This window comes from Myripristis murdjan, chromosome 4, assembly GCF_902150065.1.
Source record: "Myripristis murdjan chromosome 4, fMyrMur1.1, whole genome shotgun sequence".
NCBI lineage: Eukaryota > Metazoa > Chordata > Actinopteri > Holocentriformes > Holocentridae > Myripristis > Myripristis murdjan.
In genome coordinates, this window is record NC_043983.1 from 9,955,432 (window position 1) to 9,981,027 (window position 25,596).

Below are 25,596 nucleotides of genomic sequence, written 5' to 3' on the forward strand. Positions count from 1 at the left end.
TTTTGTTGTTTATTTTATTTTATTTTATTTTCATTTTTTCCACAGATTGAAGCATATGTTGTGGTGAGTGGAGGCTGGTGGGACCACCCAAGGCTGGCAGAACCACATCCAGGAGGGGACAGTGGCAGTTTTAGTTTCCAGCCTGGTTGGAGATTATAGGGCAGGAGTCAGGACAGCTCACCTTGATAACAGGGTGCTCTTTAGAGCAGTACAGGGATAATCAACATAAAAAGAGCCTCGTCTTCTCTTCTCTTCTCTTCTCTTCTCTTCTCTTCTCTTCTCTTCTCTTCTCTTCTCTTCTCTTCTCTTCTCCTTCTCCTTTCTTTCTCTGTCCCCCCATTGCCCCTGTCTTTCTTTCTGGCTTCCCTACTTATTGCCCTCACTCATTTATTGTCTCACCCTCTCAGATCCTGAGACATTTTCAGGGGAAATAACAAGCCACTGCTTCATAAGAGGCTTTGGGTAGCTTGTGTGTCTTATGGATAGCAATAAGTACATAGATGTTTTTACCAGTCTCTCACTTGCAGCCCACTAATGGGGAACGTGAGCTGGGTTTAGACCGTCATGAGACAGGTTAGTTTTACCCTACTGATGAAGTGTTGTTGTAATCCTCACCTGAGGAAAAGTTGTAAAACTATTTTGCCACTGTGTTCTGAGACAGGAGCCACATCTGTGGGTCAAGTTCAGTTCAAGGACTGTTCAACCCTCTTTTGTAGTTCAGTAAGATTTACTGCTAAATTGCTAGATGTGAAATCATAACAATATTTTCTGATCTGCTAATTTGATCTTCCAGGATCCAAGAGGATCCAGGATGGTCCAGTGGAAGGGCCTTAAATCTATCTGCTGTGGTGAGCCACATCTTCTACAATGTATTTGCACCACCATTGAGCAGCCTAGAGATTCTCACACTTCATCACTGTTTCTCCGAAGAATATTTTTACCGAATTGGAAAGGCTTCTAAAGCACCATCCTGGTCATAAGATACTGAATCTCCTCATTGAATGCGTAAGAAATTGTTTTAAGTAGGGTGGAAACTCTGGCACACTCCTATTCAGCTGTAGCCAAAACATTGTAACATTGTAAATATCATAACAGATTGCATGGTGTTGTATCACCACAAAGCACGCAAGTATTTTACAGGATAACAGTTGCTTTTGTTTTCTCCTCAGGGATTGTCAACATGAGTTTTCCTCTGTCGGACCAGCCCGTGTTCGGAGAGTGGTTTATCTTTGTGGAGATGCAAGGCCACACCTACAATAAGTCCTTTGAAGTGCAGAAGTATGGTGAGGGCCTGTACATAGGAAACAGGAATTCTTTATATGACAACTTACTGCATTATTTGTAGGGATTTGAGGACTGTTATGAGATTTAAGTCTACATTTTGACAGATGTTTTGTTGACACTCTGCCCCCAAGCATTTGCTGCTCTAGGTGGTTGACTATGTCACCTATATGGAAATCCATCACTGGCTTTGTGCAGAACTTTTAAAAATATTTTGTTTTGAAAACACATTTTAGAGACAGATTTTCATACAGTTCTTTGCATTTTATTGTTTGGATTTTTTTAAACAGGTATGTTACTCACTTTTATTAATTGCTGCTATATTTTTGTAAGATACCTTGTGGTTCTGAGAAGAGCTATATACATGATGGTAGGGATGATGATTATTATAATTATTTAGAAAGTGCTTTTGTACAGGACAATTTACAGTGTGTGCAAATGTAGAATAACCTATAGTTTGTGGATCACAAACATGACTAGAAGACAGTAATGATGAGTACAAAAGATAAAGTAGCAGTACCAAAAAACAGAATGAGAAAAAAAAGTAATATTTCCTTGTCCCCCTCACAGTGATGCCCAAGTTTGAGCTGGTGATCGATCCCCCACGCTACATTCGTGACCTGAACTCCTGTGAACAGGCCACCGTCAGAGCCAGGTAGGCCACTTAAAATTCAGTGCTGTAACAGAGCAGAGTGCGAGAGCTGAAAAACCCAAATATCTCCCACAGCCAGGAGGATTTTTCTCTTGGCCTGCAGATGGTGAAAACTTCTAATAGATATGCTGTTGTTGAACCTTTCTGCATTGTTTGTGATTGCACTTTCTTAGCGTTCACCTCACCAAATTTCATTCATACAGGTATACTTTTGGGAAGCCAGTGACAGGAAAGTTGACTGTGAATATGACGGTGAATGGAGTGGGCTACTACCGCCATGAGATGGGTCATCCTGTAGTCAAAACCATGGAGGTGAGCTTATTTAATCCCTGGTCAGCAGGTATCAACATACTGAATACTGTAAGCCCAAACTGTTTGTCTGAACTGCATTTCTTGCCTCAAATTGAATTTGAAGTCAAAATGACTAAGATCAGGAACAGGAACCTGGCTGGTCACCTTAGGTCAGCATTTTAGAGCCATAATGAATGTGGGTTCTGATGAAATGTCTCTTCTGATATAATATCAAAGCCACCAGTTTGTTGCACAGTGTATCCAATGTGCTATACACAGATGCTGATCTGTGTATAGATATCGTTCGCATGGTTGGCCCCAGTGGGAACTGAACTCCTAGCTCTGGAAGCGTTACTACACATCGAACTGTACCAGATCACTTTTATACTGTTGTCAGATCAAAGGCTCGGCGACCTTCAGCCTGTGTGTCAAGGACATGATGCCCTTGGATGTGGCTGATCACTTCAGGGGCACGGTGAGCATGTGGGCGTCAGTGACCAGCGTGGATGGAAGCAGGCAAACAACATTTGATGACTCCACACCGGTCCATAAACAGCTTATTGACATCAAATACTCCAAGGACACGCGCAAACAGTTCAAGCCTGGTCTGCCTTACAAGGGGAAGGTGAGACAACAAGACTTGATTTTGGAAACCTTGGACACACTACCATATATTTACCAGTAGTCAAGGCAGATGGCCGCCCACCCAGAACTGGGTGCTGCTCAAGGTTTTTTTCCCTGTTAAAAGGGTTTTTTCCTCACCACTGTGGCCATGTGCTTGCTCATGGGGGAGATTTTGGTTCATGGGATGAGACTAAATCTGTTGGGTCTCTGTAAAATGCCTTGACATAGCTTTAGTTATGATTTGATGCTATACAAATACAATTCAGTGGAACTGAATAACAGAAGCTGCAAATGAAATGCTTTGTCTTTGTCTGTTTTTTTGTGTTGATCTTTTCCCAACTGGTTTTTCCTAACTCTCTCTCCCCCAGATTGAGGTGACCTATCCTGATGGAAGCCCTGCTGATGGGGTGAAGGTGCGTGTTAAGGCTGAGCTGACCCCCAAGGACAATGTTTACACAAGCGAACTGACCTCCAAAGACGGTCAGGCCACCTTTGAGATCCCCTCCATCCCCACTGCTGCCCAGTATGTCTGGCTTGAGGTCAGTGTCTGCAACCCCAGAGCGAGGGGAGGTGTGGAGAGATGGAGAGAAGCCTCTAATATCCAATATAAACAAGGATAAAACATTTAAATAGCATGATTGTTAAGTGGTTTGAGAGATAGCCGAAGGGAAGGTGAAAGAGAATCTTCAAACAAAGACTCCATGGAGTCAAATATCAGGGCATCATTGAATTTATTACTCAAAAGGCCACAGTATGCTTACACCTTCATCATATTCAGCTGATGAAAGCTATCAGCTGAATATGCTCTGAAGGCTGTAAGCCAAAACACGTAAGCATATTGTGACCTTTTCCAACGAAGATCTGATAAATGACCTTATGGATTGCCACATTTTTCAACTTCTTTGAAGATTGTCTTGCTTGGCTGTAGGCACAACACCCAGCCAAGAACATTGAGATGTGCGCCTGCCCTCCTATCTATTTGGAAGAGGAATGAGATTTGCAGATAGATTAAAAGAGGGTCAGAGCTGGAAGGTTAGGGTTTCATGATTTGAATCAATCACAAGAGTTGGACGCAAAGGTCAAAAGTGCTGCATGAGAATCAGGGCATGGTATAAAGGATAGTATGATTTTTGAATGAATCATTATAAGGCACTGAATGTTTTGCTTTACCTGGCATAGACCAAGGTGACATCCATTGAAGGAAAGCCAGCAGGGGACCAGTACCTGCCCAGCTATTTGTCCATCAGTAGCTGGTACTCTCCCAGCAAGTGTCATATCCAGATCCAGAGCCCAAGTTCCCCACTCAAGGTAAACACTGCCTTCTTTTTGACCTAAGTTTCCACAGAACGTTTTCTGAGCATGCATACTCTTTTTCAGCATCTTTCTGTCTCACATTCATACACTTACACAAATTCACACCCGGGACCTGCCCAGTACAACCAAACAGTTGTAATGTCGGCCACTGCGGCACCTACACCGCAACAGTTGATGATTGCTCAAGGGCAAGTTCCAGGTCATTGCTGAGGGCGAGGAGAATTCTTGATTCCCTTTCTCTGCTCAGATTTAAATGAAATGTTGTCCACAGCTCGCATGATTTCTGTTGGTTTCGGTTCAAACCTCATCTCCACGTGTCTAAAATGTTATCTAATGTCATCTAAATCCTGAGAGATAATTCCTAACCTGATCCCAAAGGTGTACTCGTGTCTCTTTGTGTTTGTAGATTGGCCAGGAAGCAGAGGTAGCTCTGAAGTCCACTTGTCCCTGTAACTTCACTCTGCACTATGAGGTGGCATCCAGGGGTAATATCGTCCTTTCAGGCCAACAACCAGCCAACCTCACATCATCTCACCGAGGGAAGAGGGCAGCGGTCACCTTTGACAAGAACATCCACACCACCCTCTTGCCTCCTTCTGCTTCTGGTCAGTTCAGCACATGGATCCATTCTCTGTTAATTGTAAATGTAAAAAAATGATCTGTCCTTTTTTCCACCTTACTGCTCTGTCCTCAGCGCTGAAATCCCACGTAGTTTTCTTTAATGAAATGCCACACCTGATCGCTTTCCCTTTGCCATCATTGCTTTATGTCAGGTGTTGGAGGCTCCTCCCCGCAGGCAGAGATGGACAGCTGTGTGTCATACCTGCGTTTCCCCGTTAGCCACAGCATGGCACCTCTCAGCCGCCTGCTGGTCTATCATGTGAGGGAAAACGGCGAGGGGGTCACAGACAGCCTGCAAATCCCTATCCAGCCCAGCTTCGAGAACCAGGTTGGCATTTGTTAATATGTTGAAAAGTAAAGCTTGACTGTATGTTGTAAAAATGCAGTGTGAGGCCTTCTTCCCTGCAATCCCCTACCTCATCTGTTTGAGAGGGATTTATAATGATTTATGATTTATTTAAGTGGGATCCAGTATACTTTTGCAACATACTGGAAACGGATCAAAATAGGGATCTTCTTAAATCTTCAATTATCCTGGGAATAGTGTCACTGCCATTTCCCCCCCGACTGATACATGCATTTACCTGATACTACCACAGTATACAACTAGAGTAATTGGGGGTTAATGCCGTTGTTCAAGGTTGATGTTGGTTTGGTATGAAGTTAACAAATAATCATGGATTTAAATCTGGAGAAAATGATTCCATTCCTGTATGTATATATTTTGGAGGTGAGGCTAAGCATCTATGCATCAGCTCTAACCACAGTCTGATATCTGTAAACAAACAGCTGTGTTGGCCTGGGAGAGCTCCCCAGTTCCTGCTTGCATTAGGTGGAGTTAACTCCCTGAAGTATTTACAGCTCCCTGGTATGCCATTACAACACTCAGTATGTGTGTGTGTGTGTGTGTGTGTGTGTGTGTGTGTGTGTGTTTTTGTATGGGGAGGGTAGGACATGATGAGACAGAGGCCATTCGCAGAGATGAGTGGGGTCATGACAGGAGAGGATGACAGGTTACAGATTGGTGAAAGGGGAGCAGCGGAACCGATTAACAGGGCTAATTTGTGACCGTGTGCTGCTGAAAAATGGTTTTGATGCGTGAAAGTTTATGGCTAACTCTCACCCTCCCACCCTCTCTCTAAGTCCTTGTTGAAAGCCTGTAGTTTTCCACTCACTGTCCCAGTGTTTCCCCCTGGCTTTACTCAACCATATAGGACTGACGATGTTTGCTCCATACCAGTCGTAACACAGAAGTTGCCATTAAAGGAACATGAGAGCGGTGTGAATGGAGCTATACTGCCAGCTGTTTATTATATTGAGTGAATAAAAATCCTGCCAACTGTTCTTGCCCCATTTAATGTATAATATTTGGCCTGGAAAACCTGATGCCATAGCATTAAATCCATGTCAGTCGATATTATTTTAAAGCCTATAGTAAAGTGTGCATATCATGCATTGCTTTGAGTATCTTGTTGGTTCCCAGGTCTCTATTTCTCTGTCAAGTAACGAGTCGATGCCAGGGGACCCCGTGAGTCTGCGTGTCCGGGGAGAGAGGGGCTCCTGTGTGTGTGTGGCCACTGTGGATAAGAGTTTGTACCTGCTGAAGCCCGACTTCCAGCTCAGCCCAGACAAGGTTGGCACTCAGTGTTTATATGACTTCTTATTGGTATTTAATATGAGAATGTTCACCTTAAGCTATTTTAATTTTCTATTAGCTCTTAAATTCTTCTTTTCCTTAAAGCAATTCAAACATGTATCCATTGCAGTGAGACAGTTTCAGTTGTTTTTGCAGTCTATAGCCTGCAAATCTAACTTTCTGTATCTCTCTCCTTTCTCACTGATATCGCTTTATGTAAACCTTTTCAAGCTCGGAATGTAAACCTTTTGCAAACCTTTTGAGCAAAGACTTGGTAAGCAAAGAAGAAACAAATGCATGAAATAACTTGCTCGATCCATGCATGTGTTTTGACTCTTATTTTTGAGTTTTACTGGTAGATCCTTTGCTCGATGGCCACTATATCAGGACATAAATCTAACTACAAACAATATATGTGTCTGTGTGCACGTGTGTGTTTCCACTGCACAGGTGTTTAAAGAGCTTGCAGACTTTGACGTGTCAGATGCCTTTGGGATTCCTAAAGATGATGGACACTTTTGGTGGCCTGGGCTGTCGTCAAAGAGGCGGAAGAGGTCCTCTGTGTTCCCGTGGCACTGGGACATCACCAAGGACGCACGCTTCGCTTTCACAGTGAGAACACACACTCGTTTGTGAGCCCAGGATCATCAGGAATTTTTTTAACAAAAAAATCACAGTACATGTATGTGTGTTTGCCATAGGAAACAGGGCTTGTTGTGATGACAGACATGGTGAGTCTGAACCATCGGCAGAGTGGAGGGATGTACACAGATGAGGCTGTTCCTGCCTTCCAGCCCCACACCTCTACCTTAGTGGCTGCCATGCACTCTCGCCCCTTGCCCAGGTAAAAGAGAAGCACTCAGGAGCAGTTTCAGGATCTTTTTCTTTTTTACATTTTGCTTTTTTAAGGTCCAGACCTTTGGCGCTCTCACAAGAACGTTTAGCTCTCTTTATCTAAATGTATTCACTCCTTTAGTCCGGTTCATTCGGGCAGGGGAGAGCAGTCACATTCAAACTCCAGTGTGCATCAAAAAGCTGCCCCAAGACACCTGAAAAAGATGACCCTCTCTCACACAAACTGGGACGTGGTTGGTTAGGAGTGAGAATTTAATCTAAGTCAACTACAGGGTCAAATCATCTACAGCAGGGGTGTCAAACTCGTGCCATGGAGGGCCAAGAGACTGCAGGTTTTCATTCCAACCAACAACTCCACCAGGTGATTTCACTGATTAGTCCCGCCTCTCTGTTTCGAGGTAGGGTGATCAGTGAAATCACCTGGTGGAGTTGTTGGTTGGAATGAAAACCTGCAGCCTCTTGGCCCTCCATGGCACGAGTTTGACACCCCTGATCTACAGTGTTCTACAATGCAAATAAAATAGCTTATATGAATAAGACAAATTACAGCAAAGAGTGCATTATTGCATAATTGTATGAAGAATTAAAGTTGGGGACTGTTTTGACTCCTCACTCTAATCTCTAGCCTGGTGGGGTGACAGGTTACTAGGCTTGGATGGTATCTATTTTTAAATACCTTCATACCTTCCTGACATCTCTCCAGGGTATGTGATATATGAAGATATTTGTGTGATGAAAAAAATTAAAAAACGTGAAAGCTTCTGGTGATAGAAATCATTGTAGCATGCATGACATTGTCTAGTCTACACTGCTGTGTCTAAAAAGCAATTAGCCTACTTAAACAAGTCTTGCTTGGTTTAAATACTTACAGTCCGTAGAATAATGAATAGAAATAGACAATACGTGTCTTCTTTCACAGAAACTTGGTGACACTTGTTGCCACGGTGAATACTGACACAGCATTGGGCTGAATGGAGATGATGTGCATGTGGTGGTAGACTGTTAGTTGAATAAAATCACGTGACTAATAAACTGTTTTTGCAGTTGGCAAAAGTCATCTCAAGATGAAGTTATATGTGGCAATCATTAGGAGCAACCCCAAAATACTCCATTTTGCTATTCCTTTAACATTATCCCCACCACTTGCAGTTGCCATCTCTCCCTGTTCCACCAGCAGAAACAGACCTCTGGTGGCACATGCTCTGCACTACAATGCATCACCTCAGCACAGAATCTCTGTTTCAGTTTAAGAGAAAGAAGAGAGTCTATATTTTTGACAGTACTGAAAATCACTCCTTTGGAATTTCTAAATATCCTGGTATACTGTAATACTTTGATAGCACCCAAGCCTGCAGAACACAAAATGTGGGTGAGCATATGGCATATTGGACAGTGGCAGATTCACCCTCATACAGTATTGAATATATACAAATACAAGATTGCAGAAAGCAAACTGATGAAAATAGAGCATGAGCCATGATTGGAACCCATATTCTTCTGAGCATGTGATTTTCTGAACGCAGTGAACTTGAATGGTTTCAAAAATGTAATTTAAGACCCAAAGATTTGCTTATTTTCATAGTTGCTAAATCTCCAAGTGTTATTTGGAGTGCTTCATGATATGAAGACAAATTACAGAGCAATCTAAAAATAGATATTATATACTCCGCCAGCTTATTTAGATTGATATTCACTGTACTTGTATTAAATAAGATTTCCGAGCTGGGAAGAAGGGAAAAACAAGACAAAAGAAATTAGTGTTGTAGAGTTGTCCATATTTTAGGTCTACATTCCTTCATGCCATGCATAGCTCTCATTCTAGAGATGAACATTAAACATATGGTGTGACTTAGAGGATGTCGGTGTGGATTTCAGAATAATACATTTTCCAATTATGGCTTTTTATTGTGAGCAGAGCCGCAGCTGAGGGCTTTTATTGATGTCAGCTTGTGTTTTGGTTGCAGAGCAGAGAAGCGCAGGCGAACATTTTTCCCAGAGACGTGGGTGTGGCACTGCCTCAATGTCAGGTATTTGAAACTTAATAAATATTAAACCCTTTGTGTATGTGTGAGTGTGTGTGTGTGTGTGTGTGTGTGTATGTTGCCTTTGAGTGTACAGAGGTTATCTCAGGTGCAGATTGTATATACTTTGGTCACAGCTCACTCTTAAACACACCGAGGAATGAACAGATAAAGGAGGAGGAGGGCTAGAGGGATGTAAGAAAGATGGAAAAAGAAAAGAGAAAAGCCATAGACAAAGTGTGGGAATAAGATAGACAAGGATACACCAGGAGCAGAAAATCTGACCAGGAAGCGGAAGGAGATGAAGACTGGACAGAAGATGGAAAGACGGCATGAAAAAGGAAAGTGCGACGATAGGAAATGGTAGGGAATTGAGAGGATTACGGAGGTGCAAGTAAAGCCTGTATGTGAGAAGTGGGATATTCCATCACTCCAGCAGCGTCCAGCATTTCCTCCCACTGGGTGTGAATGTGCCTCATTTAAATTGGCCTATCTTGGAACAGCCTGTCACTTTCTCAACAGCTCCTTCCATTCATTTTCAGCCAATATAAATGAACCGCTCATAGATTTCCATATGCTTAATTCCTTTGGGCAGGACTTCAGCTCTGCCTAATTTCCTATGTCGTCCAAAGCTTTGATTTCCCACAAAGTGTATTAAAGTAGAATATGGGCAACTTTGATCAAAAGGAAGGGCGTACATGCAGTTTTTCTAACGTTTATTATACCCTGTGACAGTTTGCCAAGACCAACATGAAATATGTGATGCCAACAATGATCTCAGTCGGCTTCATTCAGTGAAAAAGATTAGGTCAACACCTGACTGTTCCTCACACCTATCCATTATACAGTGTTTATAATAGTTACATTGGTGCAGGTGTTGGTGTTGACACAGGTGTTTCCGACACATAAGTAGTCCACAGTGTTATGTCAGTCCTGTTCTAGCTGTCTGTGCCTTTTTTCACTGGCAGGGTTCAAGTTGAAAGAAACTGTGGATCCATGCTGAAATTTTGAGTTTTGCCACTCAAGTCTATCTCCACATCTGTCACTGGCAGTGCTGAAACCGGGGAAGCTGAGCTGCAATTGGACGTGCCCGATTCCATCACCACCTGGGTGACGGAAGCCATTGGCCTGTCAGAAGAGAACGGGCTGGGCTTAGCGAAGAGGGCGGAGCTTCGCACCTTCAAGCCGTTCTTTGTTGACTTTACGTTGCCCTACAGTGTGATCAGAGGGGAGCAGACCAAAGTTCCCCTCACTGTCTACAACTACCTGCCGACCTGTTCTGAGGTGAGAGGACACTAGTTTCCACTTCATGTCAAAGCTATACATCCAGCAGGACACATGTGATTGCTAGTGGCAGCTCACAACTAGACATGGACAAATATATCAGCAAACTGTCGGTATCGGCCGATATCAGCTTTAAAAAGCAATAATGTTGCATTTTTACTTCTTATATTTGGCTTTCATTGTGAAATCTGGCATTTTGTCTCAGTTTGTGTTACTGATACAACTGTCAGTTAAGCAACAGAATAAAGATAACATGTTCTGTTTGCAAAACACTTTAGTCTGTTCGAAAAGCTGAGCCAGTTTTGCACCTATGTTTGAATTTCCAGCTCCACAAAAACTGATATTTGTATCACTATCCATATCTGTCATTGTTGGTGGGAAGATATTGGATATCAGTGTCGGCCTCAAAAAACTATATCGTTCCATCCCTACTAACATGTTGTCCATATACAGAGGTGAAAGAGCTGTGTATATCTGAATGAGTTATTGCACAATAATAACATTAAACATGTACCCAGAGCCTCACTATGGGTGGCCACCAAGCCCAGGGGCAATGATGGGTGGGTGGCAGCAGTCAGTAGTGGCATAGGTTTGTAATATGAAGCCACAAGGTTTGTCCAGAAGTATGTTTTGGTACTGACTTTGAGGAGCCCTTGTAAGTTCTGTTTTGGCCTTAAATGGGTCCATCCCGCGCTTCCCACAGATGACATCATGATGTTCGCAGATGAGCCCGTTAAATGGCCTGTGCGTGCGCTGCTGTAATGTCATGTTAGGTGATTATGCAAACCAGCGTAGTCCACGCTTTGATGTCCACCCCGGCAACATGTGATTCCTATATTTTCTGTGGAGTTATTTACGACTTGTGGCATCTGGATAAAAAACAGTGAAAAGATCCGACTGCATTACAGAGAGCCCTCTGTGAAAATTGGACAATGAGTGGAACTTAATCCTTTGGGGAGCTTGAGAAACATGAGTCAGTCGGCATGGAAAATTCACAATGTGATTTAGAAACCCCCCCCAATACTTTTAGAGCTTTGAGGAGAGCACGCTATATGAGGGAGGGGCATGCCGGGGTGCCGGGCAGATATCACGCCATTATAATTTGTCAGGGGAGACCTTTTGCTTTGGACTATAATGTGGCTCCTCTCCTCTCCTCTCCTCTCTCCTCTCCTCTCCTCTCCTCTCCTCTCCTCTCCTCTCACAGGTTCATGTTAAAGTCTCAGTTCCAAAAGGCATCAAGTTTGTGGGCCATCCCGGAAAGCACCACCTAACCAGGAAGAAATGTGTAGCTCCAGGAGAAGCTACACCCACTTCCATTGTACTGTCTTTCACTGAACTAGGAGCTGCTAACATCACAGGTACCAAGGGAACATACAGAGAAAGATAAAGTTAGCCTTAAGGGGAGAAAAGACATGGCTTGTCAAAGAAGCTATTTCATACCAAGTGTCAGAAATGTGAAGCCCAGTCAAAATAATAATGCAGTTCCTGATTTCATTATTAAATATTAATATTTTATAAGTTTTAATACCATCTTAGAAAGTCATTAAAAACATATTTTTCATATTCCATCATGGTTTTACTACAGTACCATGGAAACCCCTTTTCACCTGGTATTAACATGCCTCTGAGGTGATCCCATAGTGATTGGATAGCGGTCACTATGGGATCCCTAACCACCTTTGGAGGGGGTTAGGGACACACAGGTCCTGCCTCTTTACCAAAATGGAATAACATTTTTTAACTGCAACACTTGAAGAAATCATGTTCTTCAAATCATGCATGCACATTCTTCAGCAGTATGCGAAGTAAATATGTTTACTGCTACAATTCAGGATACACTTATGCAATATCTAATAATGTAGCATATAGTTTAGCATTTACTATCAGTTTTCATACCAGTTTTTGCTTTACACAATCCCTGTAATGTGTTCAGGATGAAAGAAGTATCACAGAAAATGAGTTCAAGCCTTGGAAAGAAAAATGGAGGGTTTTTTGAGACATGACATTACAACAATGTTGTATTTATTGTCAGAAAACAAAGTCATGACAGTTTCAGTGAAGAAAGAGAAGTGTAATTTTTAAAATTAGTGTTAATGGGCACTGCTATAGTGACCCCGATATGTTTATTTGCCCAATAAGCTCCAGCATTTGGATCGTGAACGGTCCTCATCAGGCTTATGATGCTCATGTAAATAAATACAGATTGAACTGTTCTAGGTCATAAATTATTTGAATTCTTAAGTGGCATGCCACTTTAAAACAATAGCACCAGGGCTGCTGTCCACTCAGTGTGATACCTTTCTAAAGGGCAAGCTTTGACTTAGGAGAGCTATGCTGGCCAAGGAGCTGAGCTGTGTGTGATCTGGTCACCCACCCAGAGTTACAAACAGTCCCCTTCCAGAGTGCATGTGAGAACAAAGCAGACCATCAGTGGGGGAGCAGCCAGAGCCTTGCTGTGACACTCAGTGGCATGTTGATGAGTTTGCAGGTCACTGGCGGTCAATGGGCCCCCCACGGCCCCTCTTCCAGTCCCCTGGCCCCTAGTCTTTCCCTCTCACTACACACACACAAAGAGATGCCGCTGGCATAGGGCCACATTTCCAATGTGCTCCTCAGCAAGAGAACTAGGAGTCCTCTTACAGAAATGTTTGTGTTGTGTAATGTATGTTGCGATAAATGTGCAAAACTTAACACTCAAGAGATGTCAGAGGTATGGTCTTACCAAGCTGTTAGTGATTTCACAAACACTTTTTAAACATTTTCTTGAAATCTGCTAATTCTATGTGAGGTATGCTTTACATTTTGGCCATTCATCCCATCCCCCTATAAAGAACAACTTAAGGGCAATTCTTGGGTAAGCCTGAATTTCTGGACCTGCAATATTACAAGCAGCAAAGCAGGAATGCAAAGGTCAAAAATATGTGCTTAACAAAATGAGCAACAAACTATACTCTAAGAATTCCATGTATAACAGAAAGGTAGAAAGAAAATAAGAAAGAAATAAGAAAATAAGCCTCATTTCATTCTTTGTTGCCACAACAGCCCGTGCCATTGCCTACAGTGAACCAAGCTGCTGCTCAGATGGTCTTCAGTCAGGCAAAACAGCCAATGACTTGGATGAAAGAAGGACCCCAACTGGTCTCGACTACGTCCGCAGGAGCGTCCTGGTGGAGGTGCAGTAGGAGAGCTGATATTGATCGACGTTACTGAATAAGTAGCACACATAGATAAAGAGTGTTGTTCAGATTAATGCACTTCACCACTTCAACTTTCCTCATATCTTTGTCTTTGTCCTCATTTATCTGTCTTTCTCCCTTCCTTTTTCTTTTCTCTCTTCTTCTTCTTCTTCTTCTTCTTTTTTCCTTCTGTCTCCCTCACTCTGCTTGCAGCCAGAAGGCCTGCCCAGAGAATACACCTACAGTGTCTTCTTTTGCCCCAATGGTCAGTACAGCTAATTTTTTTTTTTATGTTGATATGTACTTTTCATGGGTTTTCGGGATTTCTGGCATTTTTTCCCCCAACATGTAACTCCCATTCAGTTCCCATTCAGTTCTAATGGGAGATTTCCCAGCTTTTCTGTGTCTGTGATCACATCTCAAATGCTGTTTATACATGATGTATATACCAGTACCACTACTATTAACACCATAAACTTGACCATTAACAAGTACCTCAATGTAATGATTATTTTCATTCTCAGAGAGGATTCACATCTCCACCCCCAACAAATATGAGTACCAGTATGTGAAAAAACCAGCCCGAATGACCCAGTTCCAAGTGGCGGTGAAGACCCACAATGATGCCCACTTTGCCCTCTCTGCCAGCCCCCACGACAGTGCAGAGATGCTGGAGATTGTACTTGGTGGCAGACAGAACACCCGCTCTTGGCTCTCCTTGGGCAAGATGGGTGAGCCCCTGGTCAGCGCACCCACACCAGGCATCCTGTCGTGGGATGAGTTCCGCAGCTTCTGGATCAGCTGGAAAGGGGGTGTGGTACAGGTATGGAGACCAGAGGTTTCAGAAAAAAAAATGTTTGAAAAGAACATAAGGTCTAGTGCTGTACAAATAATGTAGCAGTACCTTTATGATGCGGGAAATATCAAATACCGGAACACTTTTCTGCCTTCATGATTTGCTTAAACTTTCTTCATTCTTTGGGACAATGAGCGCTGTACTCCAGACCCACTGAGGCAGCAGTGGGTCAAGGGCTGGATAAGTAGTGGTGTGTGGGATGGTGCAGGCTATTCAGGGTGAGAACAGATGAGTGTACAATGTATACATGGATGGAGGGCACTGCAGTAGCGAGGGCAACAGATTGTGTTTGGATAGTGAGTGAATACTCGGACACTGTTGAGGAGGAGCGAGCGAGAGAGACTAGGGAGGCCACAGGGTCTGTGTGTTAGGAGGACTGGCGCCACTTTTACTGGCGTGCCTGCCTGTGAGGTCACGCTTAACAGGCTGATGTCAGCGGGGACACTCGGTGATCCATGGCCTGGTGCTCGCATGGCGCTCGCTGGCTGGCACACCGCTCCCCAGCCCTAGCCCCAGCATTAGCCTCGCACCATTCACCAAAGGGAGCAATTAAAAGCCCGCAGTGGAGCACCATGTATTACAGCCCAATAGGATTCATTTATTTTCTTAGGGACTGATTGCGTTTTGGGTTGGATGAGCTGTGAGGCTCGGCTATGCATGGTCTTTGGTTTAATGTGATTACGAAATCAAACTCTGAAATACCAGAAAGGAAATGTGCTCTAAATGGTCCTGTGTGTGAGTATTTGTGTTTGTGTGTGGGAGGTGGGTGAATTAGACTGGCATTTCCAACACTTGGCAGATGGACATTATTAGTGCTCAGTATGGGGCAATCCAAAAACAGCACCAGTTGCTTTCTAAGTGGATTCATTGCTTTCTAATGTTTTGCTGTTGACTTCCACAGTTACAGTGGCCCTTTTTCTGAAGCATGACGAGACCTATTGGAGTTTGTATTGTAGTCTGATCCTTACAGGGGGCAAGAACTGTAATATAACCAAAGCCCATAGCAAAGAACGTTAGAAATACAATATGTTGGATTATTAATTACAAATATTTATTCATCCATTCCTAAATAAATCGGTCATTGAGAGCCGTTTGCCTTTCATTTCTCTGCATTTGTTCTAGGTGGGCCATGGTTTACAACCATCCAATGAATCTGTGATCCTCCAATGGGCAGGCCAACTCCCTGGCCAGGTTTGACTCCATTGTTACATCTATATACTTGGGGCCCGATTTTTTTTTTCTTTGAAGAACATTACAGCAATGATTAATTTGTTGTTTCAGGTGCGTCACATAGGCTTCTCAACAGGCTGGGGTTCAGTAGGGGAATTTAAGATCTGGAGGAAAGAAGATTCTGATGAGAACCACAATGAGGCCTTCACCCTTGGGGTCCCTCACAATGTGGTCCCCGGATCTGAGAGGGCCACTGCATCCATGATTGGTAAACTTGTTTATGTGTGCATACTTATATGTCTGTCTGTGTAAGCAAGACCATTACCTCACTCAATATATCCATCACACTGCATCTGCATCCTTAGTTGTGGGCTTTGATAAATCAAGCTTGTAAATGAATGGAACTAAAATACTTTTTCCAGTGCAGCATCAGTGATTAAGTATTTTACATGTGCGTGTGTGCATGTGCATATTATCTGTGCACTTGTATACCTGTATCAGGGGATGTGATGGGGCCAACACTGAATAATCTGGACAAGCTGTTGCGACTTCCCTTCGGCTGTGGGGAGCAGAACATGATCCACTTTGCCCCCAATGTCTTTGTTCTCAAGTACCTGCAGAAGACCAGGCAGCTCAGCCCTGAGGTGGAGAATGAGGCCACTGACTACCTGCTGCAAGGTAAGGGAAATACAACTCGACCACATTCAGGTTTTCACAAACCATCTACACAAGTTGCATCCTTAGGTTTGAACAGACCACCTAAATTCCCATGGAAGCCAGCGGGTTAAAAGTGACCAAGTCTCAAGTGATCATTTTAATCGATCTAAAAGTACCTTCTATGTCTCTCATTTGATTTCTTTTCTGTGTTCATAATCATGTTTTGGTCACCAGCATGTGTCGGGTATAAATGGGCCATTACTATTGACTGATTGTTATTATGGTGATCTAGGAATTTCAGCTTATTCAGCTGGTATTTTAACTGTAAGTGATTTTGGATAAGACTGTGGGCTAAATGTCTAAAATGCAAATGCAAATGTGTCGCTTTTTGGAAGCTCAGTACGTCTAAGACCACTTAATTGATATATGCAGACTGGTTTCTTGGCTTAGTTGTTTGGATCAAGGGCCTGAATCTATGGCCCAGTATTGCACCGTTGAACTGAAGAACACCTTCAGTTCTACAGGCACCACGTGTACTCCCAGTGTGAGCCACTGGTGAAGATATGTGATGGCAGATATTAGCTTGGTGATGCGCTGCATTCCCAAATTTCTTCTGACCTACTTCTAGCTTGTAAGCAGCTGTTTGAGCAGAGGAAAGTACTGCACCAAAGGCTCACATTGTGCCACAGCAAACAGCAGGTCAGACCCGTCCTTGGCCCTACTGTGTGGTAAGAAGCTTCATGCCAAGCAGACGGAATGTTTTCTGATTGTTTGCAAGTGGTATATTGTCGTGGATATTCTGGAAACTATTGGTTTGGATGTTGGATTTTGTTTGTGGAATTGTGGATTTCTTGTCAGAGGAACCTGTGGCTTGGCTGGCACTGATTTTTTTGAATCACGGCTTGGAGCCTGGAGCTGGATGCTGTTGCCTCCCACCTCTTCTGTTTCTCCACCCCAGCCGGAGTCTGTGTCTGCCTAAATCCCCACAAACATATTGTGGCCAGGGAATACCTCTCCTTCATTTACTCTCCCTACACACAGAAACACTTTAAATAAAAGTGTTTGTTGAAATTGAAGTGTGTTTAGGATGTTTAACTGAATTTACTTCTTGCAAGGCTATGATTCCCATATAAAGTACGTTGCAACCTCTGTTCAGCATGATGACTTAGGAGAGCTAAAGCATGATGGTCAGTGATGCAGGGAGGGACGTTTGCTACACTATAAGGACAGACCACCCTGTAGATGGCTGTAACAGAGCTGTGCACAAGCTCCAGAGGGACTGCTGTGCCCAACTTATCAAGTTGGCATTTGAGGATGACATTGAAGTTTACCTTGAGGTGTTGGAATGGACTGCACCAAAGGAGAGAACAAGTCTAGTTCAGATTCTTGATAGGGGAGTCACCGAAGCCTTGTCAAAACATTTCACAAGGATTTCTCCAATTATGCTCGACAATCATATGCCAGTTAGAAATGATTGCATTACTTGATACATTCCCACCTTATCAATGTGTACCCAAGTGGCAATCTCAAACTGATCTGAAGCTGGCTACTACAAGAGGCAGGTCCTCCTCTATATGTGTAAGACTGATTTGTGCACACCCTTACTCAAGATGTTAGGAGGAATGCAGCTGAACAAGACTATGTACAGTCCAACTTTTAAAAAAATATCAAGTCACTGTTGAAGAATTGAGAACTGTTAGATGCTACTCAAAGAAGAAAGCCCCCACATTAAATATCCGGTTCCCTACACAGACTACATCAGCTAAACAGCCAAGGTTTATACTGTGCAACTTCCTTACCTTCCTTGCCTCTGCATTTTATGTGTGATGGATAGCCAGCTTTGGAGTTACCCAAGTAACGGTGAACCACTGCATACTGAGGAAGCATCATAAATTCTCTTGTCAGTGCCTCACCATGTGCTGAGGTCCCCATCAAGCTGGCTGGGAGTTATAGAAAGTTCACTAGATTTACTATGGGTGAGCAAATTTCCTGTCATATCATGATATTAATGGGGATACTGATGCATGAGATTCTCACTTTTATCCGTCTTGTATACAAGACAGGGGTCAGTGAAAGAGGATCCTGGTAGACAAAAGAGAAAATGTCAGAAACCTCTGAACTATCAACACGCCTGACACTCTCTGAAGAGATGACCTCTTCACCCTAGGAGACCGTAGGAGGAGGAAACTCAACCTCTCATGTCAGAGGCCAATGTACCAGTGGTCCAAAGGGGAATAGACCTTCCCTGAAGGAACTGGATTCCTGGGCAGGCTTCTCAGAGTTTCCTCGGGCTGAGTTGGGCCACTTGAAAATTCGGAAGCGTTTTGGGACAGTGCAGCTATAGAAGTCTCCCAAACTCCCACAAGCTTGTAGAGCCGTCTTAGTGACAAAGGGGAGCTGAAGGAGTGGGTGAGGGAAGCCCCTTAACCAAACTAGAAATAGATTTGATTTTTTGGATTTGGTGTTCCCTATCCTTTGAGGACATGTAAAAAAGAATGGATACTGTCCGCTTGTGCACTACATACAGTACGGCCACAGGCCACCAATTATTCTAGCTGTTAGGCTTTGGATAGTGGAATCAGTCCTGAGAGACCAGTGCTCCTGCATCATGTTGGTGGTTAGTAAAGAAATGTTTAACTGGGGGCACCCAAGTGGCTCACCTGGTAGAACATCCACCAGGCTTAGTCCTTACCTGGACACTGTTGCACACAGTTACCCAGAATCCAGTCTCACTCCACGTCAGTTTTCTTCTGCCTGAACCTCAAACAAAGGTTTCCATGAGAAAACCTTCCATTACTGCTCCAACCCTTGGCTTTTTTTGTTGAACTTGAACTCTATATTTTCTTTCTCACTGCATCTGCTTTGTTGCATTTACCTCTCACAGTTACAGGCATCTCACATGTAAGCACTCTAAGGAATGTTATTCTGTAAATAGCAGTAGTTGTGAGAACTGATATTCATCCAAGCATCTGCAGTGATGGATGGGGAGGAAAAAAATCATCAATTCAATCAGGGTTCCTACCGAGGTCTGGAAAACATGGAAAAGTATGCAACAGGATTCTGATCATTCTTAAAGAGTTTGAGGAATGGCACATAGCTAAACAATTCATAGCTGATATGAGCATGCATCATATTTAAAACCTACCAAAATTTTCAAATCCATTCAAAAAAGTCTGGAAGCCTGGATAAAGTTTTGAATTTTGAAATGAGAAAATGTATGTGAGCACTCTTCTATTTTCGCTATACACGGTCACCTTTCTCCCCCAGCAATTCTCCATCTCTCTCTTTCCCTCCAGGCTACCAGAGACAACTGACTTACAAGCGGCAGGATGGGTCCTACAGTGCCTTTGGAGAAAGGGATTCGTCTGGCAGCATGTGGTAAGTGTGGCAATGAGTCCGAACCAATTTTTGTGTACATTTCTACACTTAAAATACACTTAAAACTGTCTTATGTAATTCAGAAACCTTTATTGATTGTCAGTCATTTTAAAGCTTTGGGATGTGGTATTTGCTTTGAAAATTCCCTCAAAATATGTTTTACTGAGGAATTCTTAGGCGCCCACTTTTTGTATGTGTCATACAAATGTACAGGAAGAACTTGTGATGGCCCATGCGCCACCTTACACTATCTATGTAAATGTAGCTGTTTGTTTGCACAACTCTTACCAACCACGCTATTGCTGAGCTGTAGCCACATTCTTCAGCTTGAACTGGGAAACAGGTTGTGAGCCAAAGTAATGAAGTTCTTATCAGCATCTCAGTATGCTGTGCTCAAATTAATGCATTCCTGTTGCCGAATTCAAATCGGATTTTTTCCTCTGTGAGTGTTTATTTCATGTTTACACTCCCTGAGGGCAGGCAGGCAGCCAGAACCATCTCATAATGTTTAGAAAACTGAAGTCAGTGCTATCAATGAGGAGCTCCAGTGCTCCAGCACCCACACATTCAGCCCCCGATCACAATGTGCATACCTCTGGTTGATTTATTAGCTGAGGCGGGTATTATGATATTTAATAGAGCTGATACTGTGAAACAGCAGGTTATATAAACCACAGAATCATAAGCAAACTATATAATTGGATCCCCGAGGTAGGCTAGGCTCCGGTGATTTACTTGCAGTTAAAGAGGGTTCATGTTGGTTGTGTTGAGTGGGCCCCCTGCTGCTTTAGCCCTTTGGATTAGCTCTTAATGCTCCCATTGGAGACAGTGTTTTAAGGAGTCTGGAGCCACTTCACCAAACTGCTCCTACCTTTTTTGACATGCCTAGCAAGTAGAAATGGGGTATGCCTCTTCTAAATGGTTGGACTCACTGCCTGTGTGTAATTGGTAACATTAAACTGCCCCATGGAAACCTTGAGCTCTTCCCCCGGATGGCTGTGAGAGGATATGAAGATGTAACAGGCAGTCGTTTTAAGTTTTTCTTGAAGCCCAGGGCAACAAGTGTGGGTTGTGGGCACAACACAGATGGTGAACCTTCAGTAAACCTGCATCAAACACTTTATGAATCCTTCAGCAATGTGTTTATACATCCAAAACAAACCCAGCTTTTGTTTCATTTCCAGAGTTCACCAGTGGAGCAGAGCATTTATTGCCGGCTTAAAAGCACTCTTAATTCGGTGTTAATGTATTCCAGCTTGTAAAAATGTATCTGAGCGGAAATTGTCAGAGCCTAATGAAAAGATTGAGCATAATGACATGGGCAGGCTGTAATGTTCTGGTGTGCGTTGCGGCCCCTCTCTGATGCCAAGGCCCTTAAACACTGCACTATCGCTGTTTCCAAAGAACACACAAAGTTGAGTAATGCACCTACTTACTGTAATTCAGACGCAGGGATACACTGAGGATGGACTCCAGTGTGTTCATGCATTGCCTCGTAGCTTTTAGGCTCTTAAATGTCCACTGTGTGTGTATATGTGTGTGTGTGTGCACAAGTGCAATGAGTGCAAGAGGCTCCTTTTAGCACCTTTTTCAACCAGGTCAGGCTGAGCAAAAACCAGCTTCTGTTTTGCAAACATCAAATTGAGAGGATACTGTTGGGAAGGAGGGGGGCAAACCTGTGCTCCCACCAACCCACACACCCGCTCTTTGGGTTGGAGGAATAATTCATTCTGATGAAGGAAGACTTAAGTTGTCCAAGCATAGCGTCATATTAACACCCAAGACAATGGAGGAGAAAGCTTAGGTCCCAGCAAAACTGACTACCATTTTAACAGACTTGTCAAAAGTCTCACGCTCCTTATATAATGTCCTCTCCAAATGAACCTCAGGAAACCATAGGGAAGAACTTTTTTTTTTTTTTTTTTTTTTTTTTTGACAGTCTTGGCTGGACATGTTGAGGCTGGCATGGCATTTCTCTCTGCCAAAGATTGATCTGACAGTGTTAGTAGGGACAGAAAGATGGGGGACGAGGGGTTGAATACCAGAGATTGAAAGAACTGATACACACCGCTGTATTGACTCATCTATTTCCATTCCTGTGCGAAGCTGTCACACTGAAGTTTGAGTATTGTAGGAATTCTGTGGGTTTTTTTTTGTTTGTTTGCTTGTTTTTTTAAGGCTTGGATAGAGCCTATGCTATCATTAGCTTGGTACTTATTTGTAAAAATAAAGCCTCCATGGTTCGATGCACTCCTGATCAGTAGGATTTGAAGTCTGTGTTCTTTATTTTGCAAAGTAATATGACTCTCTTTTTATGATGAATTCAATGAGCTCATCATATCATCATTCCTATCATCATCATTCACAACAATTCATCCAGAGAAATAAACAAACCTTTTCATCCGCAGTCCGCCTGCCCAGTGGAGAGTTAGAACATAACCTCCAAATGATGATAGATAAACTTAGTGACCCTCAACCAAACTTTCACTAACTTTTTGCTCATGCCGTTCAATTTCCCCATTCAATTTAAGTGGCACTTATTCCATCATTTCAAGTTTCAGTAGCCTCACGGGAGACAGTTAGTAAACCCCTTGTTGGTGATGTGTTGTGCCTATTGTTCTATTGTTCTAGTAGGGAACACTTTCTCCCAGTCCACTTCATAACTTTCCCCCTCAAGCTAGTCCAGCTAGGCTTTAACTTGAAACATGCTCAGGCATCATTGTCAAAGCTTCCTTCAAAATCTATCTTTTGGAGTGTGAAATTGGAGGGTAGCTTGGAGAGGGGATCTGGGAGTGGAGAGTTGAGGGAGAGGAAAAATGAAACAGGAATGTTGAGAATATGGAGAGGAAACGAAGTATATTTACGCTTCCCAGTACCTCTCCCAGGGGCGCGGCAGTTAAAGCCAGTGACACGATATTACTTAACATTATAAAAATTCCTGCAAGCTTGTGGCTGCATCCTAAGTTTTGTCTCTGGGGAGGAATAACATCTAGGTTCCAGTGAGGGAATATTGAATGTTTTGCTTTACGAGAGCCGGGTTGTTTCTTTCCTGCTCATCTCCCTTGGTGCTCTGTCTTGGATTGTGCTGTCACTTAAGAGCTGTGTTGGAGAAATTGATGCACAATGTTTGTTTATTTCTTAATTTCCATCTTGTTTTTTTCCCTTTTTCATGGCAAGCAGCTTGCCTCATCCTCTGGCCGCTGTGGGTAGAGGCTCTGTAATGGAATGTCTTGTCATTGAGGAGTTGTTGGCCGAAGGCTGCAGCTTTTGACCACCACCGGGAGGCCTGTTGTTTATAGATGAGTGTGTGCTTATTAGCTCAGCCATATCCCCCAGGGCTGACCTTGGCCTTTCTCCGTGGTTCCCCTGTTTCTTCTCCACCGTGGCCCACTAAAATCATGGCTCGTAAACTTTGAGTCGCACTCCGTGGCCGCGCAGATTCACAGCGTTTGCCCATGGGATCAGTGTTTGTATAAGTTTCTGAATGCTTTCGGGGAATATCCCCAACTTGCGTGCAGAAACACACATGATTTGGCTGTGTGAAATTTCACATTCTTTAGAGCACAGCTGCCGTATCCTGTAGCAGTGATCAGACCCTGCCGCCCTGCTTCACTCCACACTTTTTTTTATCCATTTCATCAGATCCATCCATCCATACCACTCTCTTTCTCTCTCCCTCTCTCTCTGGTAAAATATCCCTCTGTCTGCACTCTTCTCTATCAATCCCCACCCCCCTCTGTTGACAGATTGAAAGAGAGTGTGACTGGTTGGGAATTTTTTCACTCCACTGATAAAAGTGACTGACTGTGAACTCATGTGAAGTTTGAGAGTTAAGTATTTTTCAGGATTTGTCAGCACATGTTTGAGAGGATCTTTGATATTTCTTCTCTCTCCCTCTCTCTCCGCTGCTATTTCCTTCCTCTTCCCCTCCTTCCCTCTCACCCCTCTTTTATCTTCTATCCTTCATCTCCCCTCATCACCCACCCCACTTTCATCAGGTTGACAGCGTTCGTGCTCAAGTCCTTTGCTCAGTCGCGGGGCTTCATCTTCATTGACCCCGAGGAGCTTCGAGCGGCCAAGTCTTGGCTCATCAGGCATCAGCGAGATGAGGGCTCCTTTCCCGCCATGGGACGCATCCTCAACAAAGACTTGCAGGTAGGCCGGAGTCACGGTGGGTATTGGGTGCGGGTCCACATAAATGCCTCTTTAGCTCTTTACAAAACTGGAACACATGTGAAAACTATAATCCCTTAATGAAATCACTTAATAACATTTCATACAACATGAAATGATATGATATCATCACAGATACAGTACAGTACAATACAGTAAATATAGGACAGTATGATACGACAGTAGATATTGAATGATGTGATACGATATGGTGCATACAGTATGATATGATATGGTAGGTATGATGAAATAATATCATACTTTATTGTCCAGTTGCTTAGAAATTTGTCCTGCATCTCCCTTGCCATGTTTCTGCATAATCACAAATAACCAGAGTAATCACAAAACCTCATAACATCAATACATCTTATTGCTACATGGACTGCAAATCAGCCTTCCTTGTGTTTTGCACACTTGCATGTATGAAGTCTATATTTTTCTCTGTCTTTTTTCTCTGTCTCGTGTTTTTCAGTTTGAGTGTGTGAAATGAAAGCTAATGCCTGCTTTTGTCCACAGGGAGGGATCCATGGGAAGATCTCACTTACGGCGTATGTGGTTGCAGCCCTCTTGGAGACAGGGATCACCACAGAGGTAAGCAGTCCACCACAACATACCGCTGCACTCAGTCCCTCTCCATCACCATAAAAACTCTGCACTGAGACGACCAAACAATGTCCCGTTTATAGCCTCACTTTCACAGTCCCGCCAAAAAATATCACCACCTGGTTCGTGTTGTTCTTCTGCTGGGTGAATGTTCTTCACTGTCGCGTAAGCTGGGTGCAGGAGTATGAGAATAATGCCAGGATGTCAATGTGAGATTGCCGTGCAAAAGGAAGCAGCAAGAGCAGCTTGTCCTATGCTGCTTGTCCCACTTGAACCGCTCACTCCTACAGCCCATACTACCAACCTGCTTTGAATTGTGATCCGGGTCATGTGTGGACGAGATTTCTGCATTCCTGATGGTTGTGAAGATGGATGTGCTGGCAGGCAGCCCACTCGTGTTTGTTATGCCCCAGCGCTGCTAATCTAATATCTAATCACTTTTTGGACTACATCAAAAGATTTATGAGGCTGACGTGCAGAGACAATGAAGTCCCATAAAAGGCGAACCTTGATTGCATTCCTCCCTCACTTTCTACTTTTTTCCCTTGTCTACTTTTCTCGCAGTTTCTGCCTTTTGTTTTTTTTATTCTTTCTCTCACTTACATCCATTCCAAAGAGCAAAACAACATAAGTGTTGTTCAGTCACTAAAAGACAGACAGTGACAAGATTTAAGTTTTCTGGTTAGGGCACATACTGCAGGCACATGTTGCCAGTGCCTCCCGTATGTAAAACCCTTGATTGTTTTTGTCTTTGCTCTCCATTCCTGCACAGAGTTGACTCTTTTATTTAGCGTTTCCTCTCCCTGGCTCCTGTCCATCCCCTCCATCCGTCTGTCTCTCCATTTCTTCCGCTATCTAACCCAAAGGGCTCTCCTGAGAATCTCCTCTTTTGCGGCCGATAAAAATTGAAAAGGTATTCTCTACATCAAAGCAGCGCTCCATCCCCCTTCCAATTTGGACTAATTAAAAGATGACTGTGGCAATTACAGTGAGCGGCTGCGGAG

General features: G+C 43.3%; 1 protein-coding gene across 1 annotated transcript in view; it reads left to right on the top strand.

Annotated features, from left to right (window-relative positions):
• cpamd8 (C3 and PZP like alpha-2-macroglobulin domain containing 8) overlaps window positions 1-25,596 on the top strand; it is a 49,544-nt gene that overhangs the window by 7,301 nt on the left and 16,647 nt on the right. The window contains exons 6-30 of the mRNA XM_030049381.1: window positions 46-63; window positions 794-848; window positions 1,170-1,283; window positions 1,852-1,936; window positions 2,137-2,245; window positions 2,622-2,849; window positions 3,217-3,387; window positions 4,028-4,156; window positions 4,569-4,767; window positions 4,936-5,111; window positions 6,267-6,416; window positions 6,870-7,031; window positions 7,121-7,263; window positions 9,239-9,301; window positions 10,348-10,579; window positions 11,784-11,937; window positions 13,622-13,752; window positions 13,969-14,020; window positions 14,280-14,578; window positions 15,734-15,802; window positions 15,893-16,049; window positions 16,283-16,459; window positions 19,735-19,816; window positions 23,815-23,971; window positions 24,506-24,580. Of these exons, the coding sequence (XP_029905241.1) occupies window positions 46-63; window positions 794-848; window positions 1,170-1,283; window positions 1,852-1,936; window positions 2,137-2,245; window positions 2,622-2,849; window positions 3,217-3,387; window positions 4,028-4,156; window positions 4,569-4,767; window positions 4,936-5,111; window positions 6,267-6,416; window positions 6,870-7,031; window positions 7,121-7,263; window positions 9,239-9,301; window positions 10,348-10,579; window positions 11,784-11,937; window positions 13,622-13,752; window positions 13,969-14,020; window positions 14,280-14,578; window positions 15,734-15,802; window positions 15,893-16,049; window positions 16,283-16,459; window positions 19,735-19,816; window positions 23,815-23,971; window positions 24,506-24,580 (3,387 nt within the window). The remainder of the gene's footprint in view (window positions 1-45; window positions 64-793; window positions 849-1,169; window positions 1,284-1,851; window positions 1,937-2,136; window positions 2,246-2,621; window positions 2,850-3,216; window positions 3,388-4,027; window positions 4,157-4,568; window positions 4,768-4,935; window positions 5,112-6,266; window positions 6,417-6,869; window positions 7,032-7,120; window positions 7,264-9,238; window positions 9,302-10,347; window positions 10,580-11,783; window positions 11,938-13,621; window positions 13,753-13,968; window positions 14,021-14,279; window positions 14,579-15,733; window positions 15,803-15,892; window positions 16,050-16,282; window positions 16,460-19,734; window positions 19,817-23,814; window positions 23,972-24,505; window positions 24,581-25,596) is intronic.